The sequence below is a fragment of the Tachyglossus aculeatus genome, chromosome 25 (assembly GCF_015852505.1).
Source record: "Tachyglossus aculeatus isolate mTacAcu1 chromosome 25, mTacAcu1.pri, whole genome shotgun sequence".
Taxonomy (NCBI): Eukaryota; Metazoa; Chordata; class Mammalia; order Monotremata; family Tachyglossidae; genus Tachyglossus; species Tachyglossus aculeatus.
This window is the reverse complement of record NC_052090.1, coordinates 4,110,625-4,127,765: the sequence shown is the minus strand read 5'-3', so window position 1 is coordinate 4,127,765 and position 17,141 is coordinate 4,110,625. Positions and strand designations below refer to the sequence as shown.

The window sequence follows — 17,141 nt, the reverse complement described above, 5'->3', positions numbered from 1 at the left end:
CAGATGAGGTAACTGAGAAGTTTAGGGACTTGCCCGAAGTCAGACAAGTGGTGGAGGCAGGATTAGAACCCAGGTCCTGACTCCTGGGCCCATGCTCTATCCTCTAGGCCACGCTGCTTCTTTTAGTAATGGTCATCTCTGGATCACTTGAGGATGATCCCCATGTGGGACAGGGTATCTGAAATTTATTTATATTAATGTCTGTCTCCCCCCTCCGCCCCAGACTGTAAGCTTGCTGTGGGCAGGGAATTTGTCTGCTTTTTGTTATACCGTACTCTCCCAAGCGCTTAGAACAGTGCTCTGCACACAGTAATCACTCAATAAATACGACTGAATAATAATTATGGTATTTGTTAAGCGCTTATTGTGTGCCAAGCACTGTTCTAATAATGGTGTCCAACCTGATTACCTAGTAATAATAATGTTGGTATTTGTTAAGCGCTTCCTATGTGCCAAGCAGTGTTTTAAGCGCCGGGGGTAGATACAAGGTCATCGGGTTGCCCCACGTGGGGCTCACAGTCTTAATCCCCATTTCCCAGATGAGGGAACTGAGGCCCAGAAAAGTGGAGCGGCGGTCACACAGCTGACAAGCGGCAGAGCCGGAATTAGAACCACGTCCTCTGATTCCCAATCCCGGGCTCTTTCCATGAAGCCACGTGGCCTATCTACCCCAGTGCTTAGTGCCTGGCTCCCAGAAAGCGCTTAAATACCCATTATCCTGGAATACCAGCCACTTTTCCGCTAAAAAACCCCCCTCGAAACTCCATCTCCCACTGAGAAAGAACGTGTCACCTAAAGCCCCGGCCACGCCACGGAAGAAGGAAAGGGGGACGGGCAAAGGAGATTGCTGAGGGAAGGGACCCGGAGGAAGGAAGGCCAAACCAGACCAAGCAGCCCGTCAGGTACTGAATTTTGAAGCACCGGTGAGCCGACCTTTTCCCAGTTTGGCATTTATTAGAAATTGAAGTCAGAAATGAAACCTGTACAAAAACAACCCCAGCTGCCCGGACGCTGTAACGGTGTTCTTCTCCGGGGAAGTTAGCGCCGGGGACCTCCTCTTCCTCTGCCCCGGGCTCGGCCTCTGCCCCGGCCTCGACCCCGGCCCCGGCCTCTTCCTGCAACTAAACAGAAAATCCAACTTTTCAATTCTCTCCCCTCAGTGGATTTTAAGTGTGTGTGGGAAGGGGGAGAGTCACCTCTCAGAGCCTCCATGGATTCTGAGAGGAAAGAAAAACGACCCCATTTGGGACAGGAGCTGTGTCCAACCCAATTTACTTGGGTCCACCCCACCGCTTAGTACAGTGCCTGGCACATAGTAAGCACTTAACAAATACCACAGTTGTTATGATGATGATTGCTAGTCCCTGGCGGAGGACGCCCCGCAGTGTGAAAGCCCAGCTGCGGTCTCCTGCAGCCACACCCCAGGAGGAGCCAAGGTTTCTTCTGGAAGCCCACTGGCCCGCATTCATTCATTCCATCGTATTTATTGAGCGCTCACTGTGTGCAGAGCACTGGACTAAGCGCTTGGGAAGTTCAAGTTGGCAGCATATAGAGACGGTCCCTACCCGACAGCGGGCTCACAGTCTAGAAGGGGGAGACCGAGGACAAAACAAAACATACTAACAAAATAAAATAAATAGAATAAATATGTACAAATAAAATAGGAGTAATAAATCCGTACAAACATATATACGTATATCCAGGTGCTGTGGGGAGAGGAAGGAGGGGGCTCAGGCTGGGAAGGCCTAGAGTTGAGAGATGCGCTATGGTGGCCAAGATTCCCAACCTCCGTCCCCACACCCCTAGAGCGGCAGTAACCTTCCCTTCTCGGAAACCCAAGCCCGGAACAGCCATTCCTAGAAAAGAACACAGCAGAGATCATGAGAGCCACAGCTCTTATTAATAATAATAATAATAATGGTATTTGTTAAGCGCTTACTAAAGTGCCAAGCACCGTTTTAAGCGCTGGGGCCGATACAAGGTATTCAGGTTGTCGCATATGGGGCTCACAAGCCTCACCCCCGTTTTACAGATGAGGGCACTGAGGCACAGGGAAGTTAAGTGACTTGCCCGAAGTCCCACCGCTGACAAGTAGCGGAGCCGGCATTAGAACCCGCAACCTCTGGCTCCCAAGTCCCTGCTCTTTCCACTAAGCCACACTGCTTCTCTTAATACAGTAGGCCACCAGTTTGCTGTTGGCCAGAAAATTCCCTCCGCTACTTCGGCCCACGGGACACTCGCCCTAGACAGCGCTCGGTTCCTACTCCGCGGAATTACAAAATTCCACATTTCAATAGTTTGGTGAGAGCTGTCTGTCATCTTGCCATCAGTCTAGTGGACAGAACACGGGTTAGGGAGTCCGAAGGACCTGAGTTCTAATCCCAGCTCCGCCACCTGTTTGCTGTGTGACCTTGGGCAAGCTACGTAACTTCTCTATTACTTCGGTTACCGCTTCTCAAGCGCTTAGTACGCAGTAAGGGCCCGATAAATATGACAATGACTGAATGAACTGGAAAATGGGGATAAAAAAAGACTGCAAACCCCATGTGGGACACGGACTGGGTCCAGCATGATTACCTTGTATCGTCCCCAGTGCTTAGTACGGTGCCCGGCACATAGTAAGCGCTTAAATGCCCAAAAGTGACCCACAGCTAGGGAGTGCCAGCTCTTCGCAGCAGGGAGGGATGGAGGGAAGGGGCGCCCAGCTGGCATCCCAAGAGGCAGCATGGCCAAGTGGCAAGAGCTCCGGCCTGGGAGAAGGTTGTGGATTCTAATCCCAGCTCCGCCACTCGTCTGCTGTGTGACCTTGGGTAGATCACTTCAGCTCTCTGGGCCTCAATTACTTCATCTGTAAAACGGGGCTTGAGACGTGGGACAACCTGATTCCCTTGTATCTACCCCGGTGCTTAGTACAGTGCCTGGCACCTAGGAAGCGCTTAGAAATACCATCATTATCATTAGTGACTATTATTTCCCATCAGACAAAGGAATAATCAAGGATCTGCCTCCCTGGTGTCCCACAACATTCCTGGTAGTCTCCGCTCTGCTCCTAAAAGCCTGAAATCCAAAGCGGGTGACCTCTATCCTGACCTGCAGCCGCAGACGTTCCCGTTCCCCAAGGCCAAACTCAAGGCCTCTTCTCCTTCCTAAGGAGGAGGCTGACCGCAAGCACATTGTCTAACTCCTTCCCCTCTTTGAATCATCATCATCATCAATCGTATTTATCGAGCGCTTACTATGTGCAGAGCACTGTACTAAGCGCTTGGGAAGTACAAATTGGCAACATACAGAGCCAGTCCCTACCCAACAGTGGGCTCACAGTCTAAAAGGGGGAGATAATCCAGAGATAACCTCTTCCTCCCTCCCTCAGCGTGGGCTCGGTGCGACGAGAGCATGTCGACGGCTGAGGGGGAACAGTCGTAACTGGGCTGGTGTCCTGGAGAATGGGTATGGAGAATTGGGGAAAACTTTCCGGGAGGGGTGCCGTTTAAGAGGGAGGCGTCGGGAGGGGGGGGACGGCTTCGGGCCTATGGGCCAACGTGGGCAAAAGGCTCAGAGGCAGGAGAATGGCCAGTTTGGATGGTACAGAATGAGGACTAGGAAGTGGAGGTGGGTCAGGAAGCGAGCGACAGACAGTGCCACAGTCAGAAACCTGGCTCATCAGAAGGGTAAAAGACCGGCAACAGCGGAGCGGCAAGGCCAACGACGAGGCGGGAGGCAAAACACGTCGGAGTCGAGGGGTGGGTAAGTCGGTTCCAGTAAGGCAGGTGGGAAGAAGCCCAGGGCCTAAACCTCGGACCGGCCATGGGAGAAGCGAGAACAAGCCAACACGGGCCCCGCGGGGCTGAGAAGGTGGAGGACCCAAGCTCTCCCAGTGAGAAAAACGAATTAAAAAAAAAAAAAGCCCACCCGCTTCCTTCTTCTTCAATTTAGCTTTCGGCTCGACGTCCACCAGCAGGGTGTCCAGGGGCAAGCTGTCCGGCAGAATTAAATAGCGGATATTATTGCCTCGGATGCTCAGGGTCTCCAGCTGTTCCGGTTCCCGGTTTTTGAGCGTCACTTTCACGGCTTTGAGGTGCGTGTTCATGCTGACGTCCACTCCTGGGGTGGAGGAGGAAGAGAAACGGTAACGGGGCCCGAGAGGGTCGCCCAGAACAGGCGCAATCCAAGACGGGGGCTCATCCAGCCCTGAAGTGTACGGTTTAAGAATCAAAAGACGGTGAAGGGGTCCCGTGGAGCCATCCCGGATCCAGTTTTAGGATGCCCAAGCAGGGCGTATGCCGGGCAGTCCCCCTTCCCACGCTCCTCCGCCAGCCCGCACACCTCCAGCGGTAAGAGCGCGGGCTTTGGAGTCAGGGGTCATGGGTTCAAGTCCCGGCTCTGCCAAGTGTCAGCTGTGTGACTCTGGGCAAGTCACTTCACTTCTCTGGGCCTCACTTCTCTCCTCTGTAAAATGGGGATTAAAACCGCGAGCCCCCCGTGGGACAATCTGATCACCTTGTAACCTCCCCAGCGCTTAGAACAGTGCACTGCGCATAGTAAGCGCTTAAATAAATGCCATCATCAGACTGGGCTGAGGCTGCGTCAGGCCGGCGAGGGGCAGGGCCTGGGACTTCTCAAATATGACGGCTTATTTACTTTTAGAGATAAAATATTTGCCATTAACAGCAGTATGTGCCCACCACCTTTGTTATATTGTACACTCCCAAATGTTTAGGACTGGGGTCTGCCCGCAGTGAGTGCTCAAAAAAATCCCACTGATTCAGCATGGTATTATAAGAGAAGCAGCGTGGCTCAGTGGAAAGAGCCCGGGCTTTGGAGCCGGAGGTCATGGGTTCAAATCCCGGCTCTGCCACTTGTCAATCAATCAATCAATCGTATTTATTGAGCGCACACTGTGTGCACAGCACTGTACTAAGCGCTTGGGAAGTCCAAGTTGGCAACATATAGAGACGGTCCCTACCCAACAGTGGGCTCACAGTCTAAAAGGGGGAGACAGAGAACAAAACCAAACAGACTAACAAAATAAAATAAATAGAATAGATATGTACAGGTAAAATAAATTGAGTAATAAATATGTACAAACATATATACACTTGTCAGCTGTGTGACTTTGGGCACGTCACTTCACTTCTCTGGGCCTCAGTTCCCTCATCCTGAAAATGGGGATGAAGACTGTGAGCCCCACGTGGAATAACCTGATCACCTTGTAACCTCCCCAGCGCTTAGAACAGTGCTTTGCACATAGTAGGTGATTACTAAATGCCATTATTATTATTATTATTCTCTGTGCCTTAGTTCCCTTATCTGTAAAACAGGAATGGAGACTGTAAGCCTCATGTGGGACAACCTGATGACCCTGTATCCCCCCAGTATTTAGAACAGCGCTTAGCACATAGTGAGCGCTTAACAGAGACCACCGTTATTATTATTTTCTGGGCCTCAGTTCCCCCTTCTGTAACATGGGGATGTAGACTGTGAGCCCCACATGGACAAACTAATGACCTTGTAACCTCCCTGGTGCTTAGAACAGTGCTTGGCACATAGTAAGCGCTTAACAAAGACCATCATTATTATTATTATTCTCTAGGCCTCAGTTCCCTCATCTGTCAAATGGGGATGGAGACTGTAAGCCTCATGTGGGCCAACCTGCTGACGTTGTCTCTCCCCCCATGCTTAGAACAGTGCTTGGCACATAGTAAGCACTTAACAAAGACCACTATTATTACTATTATTCTCTAGGCCTCAGTTCCCTCATCCGGAAAATGGGGATGAAGACTGTAAGTTTCACGTGGGTCAACCTGCCGATCTTGTCTCTCCCCCTGCGCTTAGAACAGTGCTTGGCCCTAGTAAGCGCTTAACAAACGCCATTATCATGATTATTATTCTCCGGGCCTCAGTTTCCTCCTCTGCTAAATGGGGATGAAGACTGTGAGCCCCATGGGGGACAACCTGATCACCTCATATCACCCCCTCAGCGGCTAGAACAGTGCTTGGCACATGGTAAGTGCTTAACAAAGACCATCATTATCATTATTATTATTCTCTGGGCCTCAGTTCCCTCCTCTGTCAAATGGGGATGAATAATAACAATAATAATGTCGGTATTTGTTAAGCACTTACTATGTGCCAAGCACTGTTCTAAGCGCTGGGGAGGATCCAAGGTAATCAGGTTGTCCCACGTGGGGCTCACAGATTTAACCCCCATTTTCCAGATGAGGGAACTGAGGTACAGAGAAGTGAAGTGCCTTGCCCAAAGTCACCCAGCTGACGAGTGGCGGAGCGGGGATTCGAACCCATGACGTCTGACTCCCAAGCCTGGGCTTCTGTCATTCACTCAATCGTATTTATGGAGCGCTTACTGTGTGCGGAGCCACGGATGAATAATAATAATAATAATAATAATAATGATGGTGATGATGATAATGATGGTATTTGTTAAGCGCTTACTATGTGCCAAGCACTGTTCTAAGCACTGGGGAGGTTACAAGGTGATCAGGTTGTCCCATGGGGGGGGGGGGGGGGGGGCTCACAGTCTTCAACCCCATTTGACAGATGAGGGAACTGAGGCCCAGAGAAGTGAAGTGACTTGCCCAAAGTCACAGAGCTGACAAGTGGTGGAGCCGGGATTTGAAACCATGACCCCTGCCTCCAAAGCCCGGGCTTTTTCCACTGAGCCGCGATAAATACGATTGGTTGATTGACTGATTCTCCGGGCCTCAGTGACCTCATCTGTCAAATGGGGATGAAGACTGTGAGCCCCCCGTGGGACAACCTGATCCCCTTGTATGTCCCCCAGCGCTTAGGACAGTGCTCTGCACAAAGTAAGCGCTTAATAAATGCCACTATTATTATTGTCCTCTGAGCCTCAGTTCCCTCATCTGTAAAATGGGGATGAAGACTGTGAGCCCCTTGGGACAACCTGATCACCTTGTATGTCCCCCAGCACTTAGAACAGTGCTTTGCACATAGTAAGCGCTTAATAAATGCCATTATTATTATTGTCCTCTGAGCCTCAGTTCCCTCATCTGTAAAATGGGGATTAAAACTGTGAGCCTCCTGTGGGACAACCTGATCACCTTGTAACCTCCCCAGCGCTTAGAACAGCGCTCTGCACATAGTAAGCACTTAATAAATGCCGTTATTATTACTGTTCTCTGAGCCTCAGTGACCTCATCTGTCAAATGGGGATGAAGACTGTGAGCCCCCCGTGGGACAACCTGATCACCTTGTAACCTCCCCAGCGCTTAGAACAGTGCTCTGCACGTAGTAAGCGCTTAATAAATGCCATTATTATTACTGTTCTCTGACCCTCAGTTCCCTCATCTGTCAAATGGGGATGAAGACTATAAGCCCCCCGTGGGACAACCTGATCACCTTGTAACCTCCCCGGCGCTTAGAACAGCGCTCTGCACATAGTAAGCGCTTAATAAATGCCATTATTATTACTGTGCTCTGATCCTCAGTGACCTCATCTGTCAAATGGGGATGAAGACTGTGAGCCCCCCGTGGGACAACCTGATCACCTTGTAACCTCCCCAGCGCTTAGAACAGCGCTCTGCAGATAGTAAGCGCTTAATAAATGCCATTATCATCATTATTATTATTAATAATAATAAAAACGATTGAATGAATGAATGAATATTATTATTATTATCATCACCTCGTATCTTCCCCCCTCCACCAGCGCTTAGAACGGCGCTTGGCACCTAGTGAGCGCTTAACGAATCTCCCGGTTATCATGATAATAATAATAATGAGGTCATTTATTAAGCGCTTACTATGTGCAAAGCACTGTTCTAAGCCCTGGGGAGGTTACCAGGTGATCAGGTTGTCCCACGGGGGGCTCACAGGCTTAATCTGTGAGGCAGCCAGAGAGGCAGCGTGGCTCAGTGGAAAAGAGCCCGGGCTTTGGAGTCAGAGGTCATGGGTTCAAATCCCGGCTTCGCCAATTGCCAGCTGTGTGACTTTGGGTAAGTCGCTTACCTTCTCTGTGCCTCAGTTACCTCACCTGCAAAATGGGGGATCAAGCCTGTGAGCCCCCCGTGGGCCAACCTGATCACCTTGTAACCTTCCCAGCGCTCAGAACAGTGCTTTGCACATAGTAAGCGCTTAATAAATGTCATTATTACTATTATTATTATTAATCCCCATTTTACAGATGAGATAACTGAGGCCCAGAGAAGTGAAGTGACGTGCCCGGAGTTACCCAGCTGACAAGTGGCGGCGCCGGGATTAGAACCCATGACCTCTGACTCCAAAGCCCGGGCTCTTTCCCACTGAGCCGCGCTGCTTCATCGATAATTCATCATCGTCATCATCATCATCATGATGATGAATAATTATTGCGGCGAGTGTGGGTTGTTTGGGGGGCTGTGGGGAAGGCTGTGGGGTGTGTGGTACCGGTGACGGTCCCGTGGACCTGGGTGCCGTTCTTCAGCTCCACCGTCACGGTCTCGTGGCTCAGCTTCATCAGGAACCTGCGCGGGAACGGGAACGGGAACGGGAACGGGCACGGGCTGGTCAGGGGCCGGGGGTCTCCCGTTTCCCGTCCCGTCCCCGTCCCGTCCCCGTCCGTTACCTCACGAGCTTCATGGCGGCCGCCCCGTCTTCCCGGGCCCGCGCACGCGCCGGAACCGGAAGGCCCGCCCCCCGGCCGCGCATGCGCCGCTGGCCGAGGCAGGGGCCGTGGCTTCGCCCCTCCGCTGCGCATGCGCCGGACTCGCCCCTAGTCCCGCCCTGGCCGCCCCCTCACTGCCCCCCCACCCCCCCACAGCCGCGCATGCGCCGGGCCCTCCGCTGGCCGCGGCGGGGGGCTGTGGCGCCCCCCCTCCGCTCCCCCCCCCCCCCTCAGCCGCGCCTGCGCCGGACTCGCCCCTAGTCCCGCCCTGGCCGACCCCTCACTGGCCCCCCACCCCCCACCCCCCACAGCCGCGCATGCGCCGGGCCCTCCGCTGGCCGCGGCGGGGTGCTGTGGCGTCCCCCCTCCGCTCTCCCCCCCCCTCAGCCGCGCATGCGCCGGACTCGCCCCTAGTCCCGCCCTGGCCGACCCCTCACTGGCCCCCCACCCCCCACAGCCGCGCATGCGCCGGGCCCTCCGCTGGCCGCGGCGGGGTGCTGTGGCGTCCCCCCTCCGCTCTCCCCCCCCCCTCAGCCGCGCATGCGCCGGACTCGCCCCTAGTCCCGCCCTGGCCGACCCCTCACTGCCCCCCCCACCTCCCACAGCCGCGCATGCGCCGGTCCCTCCCCTGGCCGCGGTGGGGTACCGTGGCATCATCATCATCAATCGTATTTATTGAGCGCTTACTGTGTGCACAGCACTGTACTGAGCGCTTGGGAAGGACAAGTTGGCAACATGTAGAGACGGTCCCTACCCAACAGAGGGCTCACAGTATCTCCTGCCCCCCCCCTCCTCAGCCGCGCATGCGCCGAGCCCGCCCCTATTGAGCGCTTACTGTGTGCGGAGCACCGTACTGAGCGCTTGGGCAGTACCCAACAGAGGGCTCACAGTACCTCCTGCCCGCCCCACCCTCGGCCGCGCATGCGCCGAGCCCGCCCTGGCCGAGGCGAGGTGCTATGCTCTGCACACGGTAAGCGCTCAATAAGTACAATTGATAATGATGTGGCGCCCCCTTACTGCCACCCCCCTCGGCCGCGCATGCGCTGCGGCCCCCTCCCTCCAGCCGCGCATGCGCCGGGTCCCCCTCCTGTTCCCGCCCCGGCCGAGGCGGGGCGCTGCGGCTCCCACCCCATCCGCGCATGCTCCGGGTCCTCCTCCTGTTCCCTCCCTGGCCGAGGCGAGGCGCTGCTGCCGCCCCTCCAGCCGCGCATGCGCGGGGCCCGCCCCTGGCCCCGCCTCTACCCCAGCCGCGCATGCGCCAGCCCCCCCCTGCTGTTCCCGCCCTGGCCGAGGCGGGGCGCTGCTGCCCCGCCCGTCACTGCCCCCTCCGGCCGCGCATGCGCCGGGCCCCCCTCCTGTTCCCACCTTCCCTTCTATTCCAAGCTGGGCCTGTTTTTTAGACTGTGAGCCCACTGTTGGGTAGGGACCGTCTCTAGATGTTGCCAATTTGTCCTTCCCAAGCGCTTAGTACAGTGCTCTGCACATAGTAAGCGCTCAATAAATACGATTGATGATGACGATGATGTTTTTAACCCCTTTCTGCGTGCCCAGCTAAGCCCCACGGAAAATTCGTCAGCGCTTCCAACAGCACTCGACAGCACACCAACACACGACAAGCACCGTAACTCGGTGGAAAGAGCCCGGGCTTGGGAGGCAGAGGTCATGGGTTCGAATCCCGCCTCTGCCACTCGTCAGCCGGGTGACTTTGGGCAAGTCCCGTCACTCCTCTGGGCCTCAGTTCCCTCATCTGGGAAATGGGGATGAACACTGTGAGCCCCCTGTACAGTAACCACTCAATAAACCATACTTACTGAGCACTTACTGTGTGCAGAGTAAGCACTTGGGAGAGTACAATACAACAATAAACAGACAATTCCCACCCCACATTGATTGTACATATTTATTACTCTATTTATTTTACTTGTACATGTCTATTCTATTTATTTTATTTGGTTAATATGTTTGGTTTTGTTCTCTGTCTCCCCCTTCTAGACTGTGAGCCCGCTGTTGGGTATACGTTGCCAACTTGGACTTCCCAAGCGCTTAGTACAGTGCTCTGCACACAGTAAGCGCTCAATAAATTCGATTGATTGATTGATTGAATGATTTTATTTTGTTAATATGTTTTGTTTTGGTCTCTGTCTCCCCCTTCTAGACTGTGAGCCCACTGTTGGGTAGGGACCGTCTCTATGTGTTGCCAACTTGGACTTCCCAAGCGCTTAGTACAGTGCTCTGCACACAGTGAGCGCTCAATAAATACGATTGTATGATTGATTGAATGATTTTATTTTGTTCATATGTTTTGTTTTGGTCTCTGTCTCCCCCTTTTAGCCTGTGAGCCCACTGTTGGGTAGGGACCGTCTCTATGTGTTGCCAACTTGGACTTCCCAAGCGCTTAGTACAGTGCTCTGCACACAGGAAGCGCTCAATAAATACGATTGAATGAATGAATGAACCTGTTCACCTTGTAACCCCCTCAACCCTTACAACAGTGTTTTTTGCACATAGTAAGCACTTAAATGCCATCATTATTGTTCCCACTGTTGGGTAGGGACCGTCTCTAGATGTTGCCAACTTGTACTTCGCAAGCGCTTAGTAGTGCTCTGCACACAGTAAGCGCTCAATAAATACGAATGAATGAATGGTTATAGTAAGCACTTAACAAATACCATCATTATCATGTTGGTATATAAGTGCTATGACTATCCAACACAGCCCTTTTCCTCTGCCCTACCCCCTTCCCCTCCCCACAGCACTTGTGTAGGTTTATACATATTTATTACTCTTTATTCATGTGTATAAAGCTATAATTCTATTTATTTTGATGTTACTGACACCTGTCTACTTGTTTTGTTTTGTTGTCCGTCTCCCCCCTTGTAGACTGTGAGCCCGTTGTCGGGTAGGGACCGCCTCTGTATGTTGCCGTCTTGTATTTCCCAAGCGCTTAGTAAGTGCTCTGCACACAGTAGGCGCTCAATAAATACGATTGAAGAATGAATGGCTGAAATGGGCATTTGAAAACCCTATTAAAAAAACTCAACTCTAAAATAGAGTTCAGAGCAGTGCTTAGCACATAGTAAGTGCTTAACAAATACCACAATCATTATTACTATTATTAATCTTTAAGAGACATTAAGAGCTAGGAAACGACAGCAAGGAGTACATGATTTCTGATTTTCCTAGCATATCCACCATTTCTAGACGAGCACTTTGACAATCAGTAAACATTTAATAAGCCTCTCCCAGTAAGTCCTCTTTCCCCTGGGTCCTTCTCCCTTCCGCATCGTCTATGCACTTGGATCTGTGACCTTTGACGTTTGATAGTCGCTCCATCCTCAACCACACAGCACTTCTGTACACATCTTTAAATTATATATTTTTTATACTAATGTCTGTTTCCCCCTCTTTAAAACCCTACTAAAATAACTCTAACCTTGGTTCTGTGTCCATGGAGCCGTGCCAAAAATCATGAAGATTTCTCACCGAAGAACCTCTTCACGGATTAAACAGGTCCGGCAGAAATCAGGAAAAGTCACCGGATAATTTGGACAAGAGATTGCAGCAGCTACTAAGGCAACTGCTTACCATGCCCTGGAGTTTGACACGGCCTAGGCACTCTGTTGTGGTCATTCTGGCAGTGAATGGGGCTTGCGGTTAAAAAAAAATACAAATTTAGCGTGCACTTTGCGGCGTGCGACAGACCTACCCACTTACTTGCTTTACACTTGGCCTCCACGCAGTCTCTTGGACGCCTCATCACCAACAACAAACTCAGCATCCCGTTTCATCCGAGATTTAAATAGCATTATTTCTGCTGGAGAAAACAGTAGCGGAATCACCTCGCGCTTCTGAAGAATCTGTCGGCATTAATAGCTTCACGGTATCAAGCGGGGCATTAAATCCCTCTAGACTGTAAAACATATATGTATATATGTTTGTACATATTTTTTACTCTATTTATTTTATTTGTACATATCTATTCTATTTTATCTATTTATTACTCTATTTATTTATTTTATTTGTACATATCTATTCTATTTATTTTATCTATTTATTTTATTTTGTTAGTATGTTTGGTTTTGTTCTCCGTCTCCCCCTTTTAGACTGTGAGCCCACTGTTGGGTAGGGCCTGTCTCTATGTGTTGCCAATTTGTACTTCCCAAGCGCTTAGTACAGTGCTCTGCACACAGTAAGCGCTCAATAAATACGATTGATGATGATGAGGATGATGTAAGCTCACTGTGAGCAGGAAACGTGCCAACGCACTCTGTTGCACTGTAATAATTGCGGTATTTGTAAGCGCTGACTACACGCCAGGCACTGTACTAAGCGCTGGGGTGGATACAAGCAAATCAAGTTGGTTACAGTCCCTGTTCCACGTGGGCCTCACAGTCTCCATTCATTCATTCATTCATCGTATTTATTGAGCGCTTACTGTGTGCACAGCACTGTACTAAGCGCTTGGGAAGTACAAGTTGGCAACATATAGAGAAGGTCCCTACCCAAAAACGGGCTCACAGTCTACAAGGGGGAGACAGACAACAAAACATGTGGACAGGTGTCAATCCTTCAGAATAAATAGAAGTAAAGCTAGATGCACACCATTAAAAAAAATATGGAACACTTCATGAATTTGCATTCCCATCAGCGGCGCTGAGAACAGTGCTTTGCACATAGTAAGCGCTGAACAAATGCCATCGTTATTATTATTCTACAGACGAGGCAACTGAGGCCCAGAGAAGAGACGTGACTTGCCCAAGGTCATACAGCAGTCAAGTGGCAGAGCCGCAGGGATTTGAACTCATGACCTCGCCCGTGCTCTATCCACTACACCATGCCGCTCCTCTAGTCTCCCGCAAGCGCTTAGTGCAGTGCTCTGAATACAATTAACGCTCAATAAATACCACTGATTGATAGATATCCCACTAGGGAATCAATCAATCGTATTTATTGAGCGCTTACTGTGTGCAGAGCACTGTCCTAAGCGCTGATGGGAATGCGAATTCGTGATGTGTTCCATATTTTTTCTTCCCATACAGGGAAGAAAAAGATGCCTGATAGCACAAGATTAATTCCGGTTATACTTAAGCGCTTTTAAAAATTCAGTGATGGGACTACCTGATTGACAAGACCTAAAGCACCGAATGGTATTTATTGAGTGCTTACTGTGTGCTACGCATGGTTCTCGGCACTCGGGAGAGGACCTGTATATATGTTTGTACGTATTTATTACTCTATTTTATTTGTATATATTTATTCTAATTATTTTGTTAGTGTTTTGTTTTGTTCTCTGTCTCCCCTTCCTAGACTGCGAGCCCACCGTTGGGTAGGGACCGTCTCTAGATGTTGCCAACTTGGACTTCCCAAGTGCTTAGTACAGTGCTCTGCACACAGTAAGCGCTCAATAAATACGACAATGAATGAATGACACTGCAGTAGAGTTGATAGACACGTTCCCTGTTCAGAAGGAGCTCACCGACTAGAGCAGGAGGCAGACATTAAATTACTGATAGGTGGATGGGAGAGCGTAAAGACGGGGACATTATCGCTGCAGGGAGGGTGAATAGCAAGTGATTACAGAAGGCAGATAGGAAAAATGAGGACCTACTCATTCATTCAATCATTTATTGAGCGCTTACTGTGTGCAGAGCTCTGTACTAAGCGCTTGGAAAGTACTCAGGGAAGGCCCCTTGGAGGAGTGTGACTTTAGTAAGACTTTGAAGGTGGGGGTGAGAGGCGGTCAGTAAGATCCGATGACGGAGGGACTTCCAGGACAGGAGGAGGACGGGGGCAGAGGGCCGATGGCGAGATCGATGAGATTAAGGTACGTCGAACAGGTTGGCGTGGCTTGGGTTGAATAGATCAGCGAGGTGAAAGACGGTTGAATGCCTTAAAGCCAAGGACGAGGAGTTTCGGTATCCGGCGGAGGAGGCTGGGCAGTCACGGGAAGTTTTGAAGGAGTGGGGAAATGCGGACTGAACTTGGAAAAATAAAGGCAGGGAGCGGAGGGCATTGAGAACTTGAGTGAGGAGAGATAGGAGGTAAGGAGTTTGGCAAGCACCTGGTGACCTTAGAAAGGGCTGTTTCTGTGGAGTGAAGGGGGCCAGACGGAAGAGAATTGGAGAGGAAGTGAGTGTAGACAACTCACTCCAGGGTTTTGGAAAGGAATGGGAGGCGGGAGATGGGGCAAAAATTGGAAGGAGCAATGGAGACGAGGTGTGTTTTTTTTCTAAGGACAGGGCATGCTTGGAAGCAGGAGGAAAGGAGCCATTGGAAAGTGACCCGGTTTATTACTGCAGTCAGGGAGGGATGCAGCGAAGGGGGAAAGTATTTTAATAAGGTTTAAGGGGACTGGGGCAGATTTCTAGCAAGGCAGGGGGATCTCTCGAGCCACTGCTGGGAGGGATTCATGAGTCAATGATATTTATTGAGTGCTTACTATGTGCCAAGCACTGTAGTAAGAGAAGCAGCATGGCACAGGGCAGCTGCCATGCTCGCAGTGGCATGGAGGGATGGCAGGCAGCTGGCCGTGAGCCCACTGTTGGGTAGGGACTGCATATGTTGCCAACTTGTACTTCCCAAGCGCTTAGTACAGTGCTCTGCACACAGTAAGCGCTCAAGAAATACGACTGATTGATTGGCTCTGCTTACTGAAGCTGGGATGACTGCGGAGCGGAGCAAAATTATTTCAAAGCACAGAGTTCTACCTCCCTGAAAGAAATTCAGTTAAATCCATCCAGTTACAAAAACGGAGGGCAAGTAAACGTGCCCACAGTTTACAGTTCCTCTGGACTGTGAGCTCGTTGTGGGCAGGGAACATGTCTTTATTGTTGTATTGTACTCTCCCAAGCGCTCAGTACAGTGCTCTGCACACAGTAAGCACTCAATAAATCCGACTGAATGAACGCACGCGCCCTCAGCCTCCTCGTTACTGGTTGGAATTGTTAAGGATGCTAATAGACTTGCATGGCAAAGGCATGAATTTAACCTAACCAAAAGCGCTCAATAAATAGGACTGAATGAATGAAAGAGGGAAAATTACGCAAATGATAATGATCAATTACAAAAGACTGCCCCAATAACCAAAATAAATTCATCAAAGCAAAATCTATTTTTGGCTTAGCTACAAACACTAAAATAATGTTTGTGAATCTCTTCCTGTAGTGATTTCTTCACAGAATTCTCCCAGTAGCTGGCATAATTTTTGTAATTTCAAAAGAGCGGAGGAGCAGTTATGCAATAAGTCTAGCGATATGGAGAGCAGAAGAACAAAGAAAAAAAGGAGGAAAGGAGGAATTGAGAAAAGGACCGACTCCCTTCTCTGTCACCGACTTGCTCTCTTCATTCATCCTCCCTATCAGCCCCACAGCACGTCTCGATCTACAATTTATGTCTATTTTTATGTATATTAATGCCTGCCTCCCCCTGTAGACTGTGAGCTCAGTGTGGGCAGGGAACGTGTCTGTTCTGTTGTATTGTACATGCCCAAACGTTTAGTACAGTGCTTTGCACACTATAAATGCTCAATAAATACGACAGGGAATGAAGGAGTGGAGGAGGAAGAAATGGTAAGAGGGCACCAAATTTTACTGCACCCTCCCGAGTGCAAAATACAACAGGCACTTGGCGAATTAAGACTACCCCCACCTTCCTTTTCCAACTTCTGCACGCTCAATCCTGTATTTGGATGTCCTGATCCCACCTTTCTTCCTACTTCGGTGTGCAACTCAATCCCTGCTTTTGATAAAATATTCACATATTCCCTCCTCAAAAACTTGGGAGTGGACGGTTGGGGAGAAATGATGTTGTGGATGCAGTCACGCGAGGAAATGTGGTAGTTAGGGCTGAATTACCAGGTAGTTTCCAGATGTCCACTGGTGTAGACCGATCGGCTAACCCTCTCATTAGCATTCAGTTCGGGGACTCGAATGCTGCAAAAGCTTCTGATTTGAGAACAGAGTTTCAGTTTAATTTTGGACAAATCGATCGTAATTTCCACGGCCTACTGAAGAGTATGGGTCTGGGGGATAGCAGACGCGGGTTCTAGCTTCAGCCCGGTCACTTACCTGCTGTATGACCTTGGGCGAGTCACTCAACCTCTGATTTCCTCGCCTGTAAAATAGGGAGGGATAAGATGCCTGCTCTCCCTACCCCTCAGACTGGGAACCCATCAGTGTGGGACAGTGATTGTCCCTGATCTGAATGTCTTTTAACCCACACCAATAATTACCATGTCATGTTAAATATATTATCATTATCAAATGCTGATCAACAGAAATCGTCTGAGATTGAAACAGTGTCAGATAATCTCACCGGTGGGATGTGGTTTTCTTAGAAAAGCAGTCTGTCTACATACCAGAAGCAATTTTTACTTATCCACACACTAGCTTGAGCTATCGTAGCTGGACGATCTGGATAATTGTGGCTGAAATATCAGGCCCCCCTTAAAGGCTAGACCTGGGGAAGTTTAGGAGGAAAATGACATAAACAAAGAGAGAGGTCAGAACAAACTGGTGGTGAT

At 50.2% G+C, this 17,141-nt stretch overlaps 1 protein-coding gene across 2 annotated transcripts; it reads right to left on the bottom strand.

Moving 5' to 3' along the window:
- Window positions 1-934: 934 nt before the first annotated feature.
- Window positions 935-9,768, bottom strand: LOC119945469 (small nuclear ribonucleoprotein Sm D1-like). 2 transcript variants are annotated; one of them, XM_038766594.1, is made up of 4 exons: window positions 9,749-9,768; window positions 8,404-8,480; window positions 3,910-4,101; window positions 935-1,121 (listed from the first exon to the last, which is right to left on the bottom strand). In XM_038766594.1, exons 1-4 carry the CDS (start codon window positions 9,751-9,753, stop codon window positions 1,039-1,041), a joined length of 357 nt encoding a protein of 118 aa, XP_038622522.1. In that variant the 5' UTR covers window positions 9,754-9,768; the 3' UTR covers window positions 935-1,038. The 2 variants fall into 2 exon arrangements, with proteins under 2 accessions (XP_038622522.1, XP_038622521.1); XM_038766593.1 differs by lacking the exon at window positions 9,749-9,768 and adding an exon at window positions 8,582-8,686.
- Window positions 9,769-17,141: the final 7,373 nt, after the last annotated feature.